Here is a 4,015-nt window from a genome sequence, read left to right as displayed (position 1 = left end):
ACACAAGTCAGATTGGCCAAGATCCAAAATTCAGATGACAACAGATGCTGGCGAGGTTGTGGAGAAAGAGGAACACTTCTTCACTGTTGGTGGGGTTGCAAACTAATACAACCACTCTGGAAATCAGTCTGGCGATACCTCAGAAAATTCGACATAGTACTACCTGAAGACCCAGCTATTCCATTTCTGGGCATATACCCCAGAGACACTTTAATACACAAGAAAGATATATGCACCCCAATGTTCATAGCATCTCTATTTATAATAGCCAGAAGCTGGAAAGAACCCAGATGTCCTTCAGAAGATGAATGGATACAAAAATTGTGGTACATTTACACAATGGAATACTACTCAGCCACCAGAAACAATGACTTAACCAAATTCTTAAGAAAATAGCTGCATCTAGAAAATATAATCCTGAGTGAGATAACCCAGTCACAAAAGAACAGACATAATATGCAGTCACTGATAATGGGAAGCTAACCCTAGAGGCCTGCACTGCCCCAGAAACAACTCACAGACTGTATGAAGTCCAAGACAAAAAGAAAACAAAACAAAAGAAAAATAGTCATGCTCAATCCTTACCCACCAAGAATACATTGACAATTCCGGGTTGTACCCTGTATTACATGTACTGTTTGCTCATTGTTAAAAAAAAAATCTTTACACACCAAGAAAACTATGACTGTTTCCAGGTTGCATCTTGTTTTACATGTACTTTTTTCTCATTGTAACTTGTGGGATCTTGATCACACTATCAAACCTTTAAAAAAAAACAAGTACTGACAAAAATGTATTATATACTTTTATGCAAAAATTCTTAAAATCTGTACATTTATCTTTGTTCTTTAAAATAAAGTTATTAAAAAAATAAAATCTCTCTGATCAATTTAATAACTTTAATAACAATTAAGTAGTTATTTCCAAGAATTTTGTTGTAACAATAACACTTTGGAGTAGTCTTTTAAATATTATTACTTTCAGAAATTTCTCAGACTCTTAAGTGCTTTTAGCTTCCTGTGTGCTAGGTATTCTATATTTTAAGTGTAAAATCTACATATTAGGAAGCTACTCAGGGTTTTGCCTCTTACATCCTATAAATATGGGATTATCTACAACTTCTAATACCAGCTAGTGACTGATAAAAATATTAAGTTTGAATTGGATATCTCTTATATGAACTAATGATTAGTTATATCTGAAATTATAATTTTAGTATTTCTATATTACTTGTGACTGTCAACATTTGTACTAGAATGAGTGTAATGTTTCTTATCTCAGAACCAATAACATTCTTATAAAGGAAAAGCCTGCATGGCATAATATTTTATGACACTTATATAATAATATAGATTGATAATCCATGTTAAAAGTAATGAAACCAAGTAAAGAAACTAGCATGCCTCACAAAGACAAACATTGTAGGAACTTAGTAATTAGTTAATTTATTTTATTGATTACTCTGTATTAAAGTAGATATTTTTGTCAAATAAATTTTATCTGGCCAAAACATGAAGTGTAAGTGAATCTAAAATTTTTATTAACCTGAACCTTTACTTTCATAACCAATGGCTACACACTTTTGTCTTTAATACAGGTCTATGAAATTTTAATGAATTGAAAGCATGACCATTGAGGTCATGCCTCAGTAGATTAGAACCGAAGCTATGGAAAACAAATAATCCCAATGATGAGCTGCCTCAAGGATCCTTTGATTTCTTTGCTCCTCAAACTGTAGATAAAAGGATTTAGCATTTGAGGGACCACGCTGTACATCATGGATGTTATTACATTGCTAATCAAAGAGTTCGAAACAGAAGCATTCATGTACACACCTAACCCAGTCCCGTAGAATAAAGTTACCACTGAAAGATGAGACCCACAGGTGGAAAATGCTTTATGCCTTCCACCAACTGATGGGATCTTCAGAATCGAGGACAGGATTTGAGTATAAGAGAAAATAATCCCAGAGAGTGGGATAACTGAAAATACCATCGTTGCAGTATAAATAAAAAGAATATTAATAAATGTATCAGAGCAGGAAAGCTTTGTGATTTGACCAAGTTCACAAAAGAAGTTGGGTACATTCTGTTCTGTGCAAAAGGACAGTGGCAACACTAGAAGAGTATGGAGCAGGGCATTTACAGTGCTGATTAGCAAGGAAAGTAATACTAGAAAAATGCATAGAAAAGGGTTCATAATGATTGTGTATCTTAGAGGTTGACAAATGGCCACATAGCGGTCATAAGCCATCACAGTTAGAAGACAACTTTCTAAAACACAAAATGTCAAGACAAAACATACCTGAGACAGACAGCCTATGTAAGTTATGCTCTGGTCATGAACTTGGATGTTCAACAGCAACTTTGGGACTGTTGTTGTGCTTGTACAGATATCAGTGAAAGAAAGATTGCAAAGAAAGAAGTACATGGGGGTGTGTAGGCGAGAGTCCTTGCTCACAGCCAGTATAATGAGTAGGTTTCCAATGATGGTGATGAGGTATATGGACAGAAACAAGTTGAAGAAGAGGGGTTGTTGTTCAGGGTCATATGTTAGTCCCATGAGAAAAAATTCTGAAATATCTGTTTGGTTTGCAGGTTCCATGTATATGCTTGAATATTGACAAAAATAAGCGATGAAAATATGATATTATTTTTGTGATGAATAACAAAATCACATTAGTATAGGACATATAAATAGAATTGTAATATTTTGACTTATCTTTAATAATCTCAAAGAACACGAGATATAATGTATCTTTAGACAAATACATCTATTGAAGCTTGTAGAATGATACTCCTGGTAAATGCACTTCCTGCTCTTACATGGAATTCAGGTTTGCTTCCCAATACTGTTTTCTAGGAGCTCACACATTCCTGTGGCCAGCTACAGATCTTGTGATATCTTCTGTCTTCTAAAAAGTATTATTTCACATGTGGCATTTGCACACTGACACAGGTACATGCTAAGAAAAAATTTTTAAAAATTCTTATTGTAATTTTCTTCCCTGTAAAACTTGAGAAGCATTACATATAAAATAAAATCTTTCTTAGTTATAAAATGAACTACAAAATATTTCAGGTTTTTCTCCATAGCCTGCCTCCAATTTTCCTGTTCATTTGCATTCTATCATCTATTCAGTGTATAGAATACAAAAATATTTTCAAATATTTCTAGTGATGAGACTACTGAATTATAAAGAACAGCTGCTTTCCAATAAAAGCATTTATACCTTCAAGCAAAATGGCAGACTCTAAAGAACATAAAATACTTAAAACCAGTTGTAATGGGCAATATTTGACATGAATCAGAATCATCTATTTATCTTCTTGAATTATGCATCTGACACATTTATTAGATGATGACATAGAACTAATGTACACAGCCAGCAGAGAAAAAGTCTGATTTCTGTTTTATTTTTTGCTTGAATTGAGTCTATGAACATTCTGCACCTATATCTCCAAAAATATCTAATTACCACCCCTAAATTATCACAAACATCACTTATCACAGACATCATATACAATTTTCACCTTTCAGGACTTAATTTTAAAGGTTGACTTCAGCTTTTCTTCACTTTATGTACTCTAAACTCTACAGATTGATGTAATTTTAAGAAATGGTGAAAATCCCAGAAACAATGACTTAACCAAATTCTTAAGAAAATGGCTGCATCTAGAGAATATCATCCTGAGTGAGATAACCCAGTCACAAAAGAACAGACATAATATGCAGTCACTGATAGTGGAATGCTAACCCCAGAGGCTTGCATTCCCCCAGAAACAATTCACAGACTGTATGAAGTCCAAGAAATAAAGAAAACAAAAAAAATACATATATTTACAAAACAAGAAGACTTTGACTATTTCCATGTTGCATTTTGTTTTGCATGTACTTTACGCTTATTGTAACTATTAGGTTTTCAATGCATACTGTCAAGCCCTTGAAAAAAATCAAGTACTGACTAAAAAAATATATTCACATGGTTTTATGTAAAAATTATTTTAATGTCTGA

General features: G+C 33.2%; 1 protein-coding gene across 1 annotated transcript; it reads right to left on the bottom strand.

The window, feature by feature from the left end:
- Positions 1-1,665: 1,665 nt before the first annotated feature.
- LOC308430784 (olfactory receptor 7G2-like) lies at positions 1,666-2,604 on the bottom strand (the record flags this gene model as incomplete). Its single annotated transcript, XM_080930071.1, has 1 exon — positions 1,666-2,604. The coding sequence occupies one exon, from the start codon at positions 2,602-2,604 to the stop codon at positions 1,666-1,668; it is 939 nt and encodes a 312-aa protein (XP_080786197.1).
- Between the last annotated feature and the right edge of the window lie 1,411 nt (positions 2,605-4,015).

The sequence above is a fragment of the Micromys minutus genome, assembly GCF_963924665.1.
Source record: "Micromys minutus genome assembly, chromosome: 16".
NCBI lineage: Eukaryota > Metazoa > Chordata > Mammalia > Rodentia > Muridae > Micromys > Micromys minutus.
The sequence above is the reverse complement of the archived record's forward strand: the minus strand, read 5'-3'. Positions and strand labels throughout refer to the sequence as shown.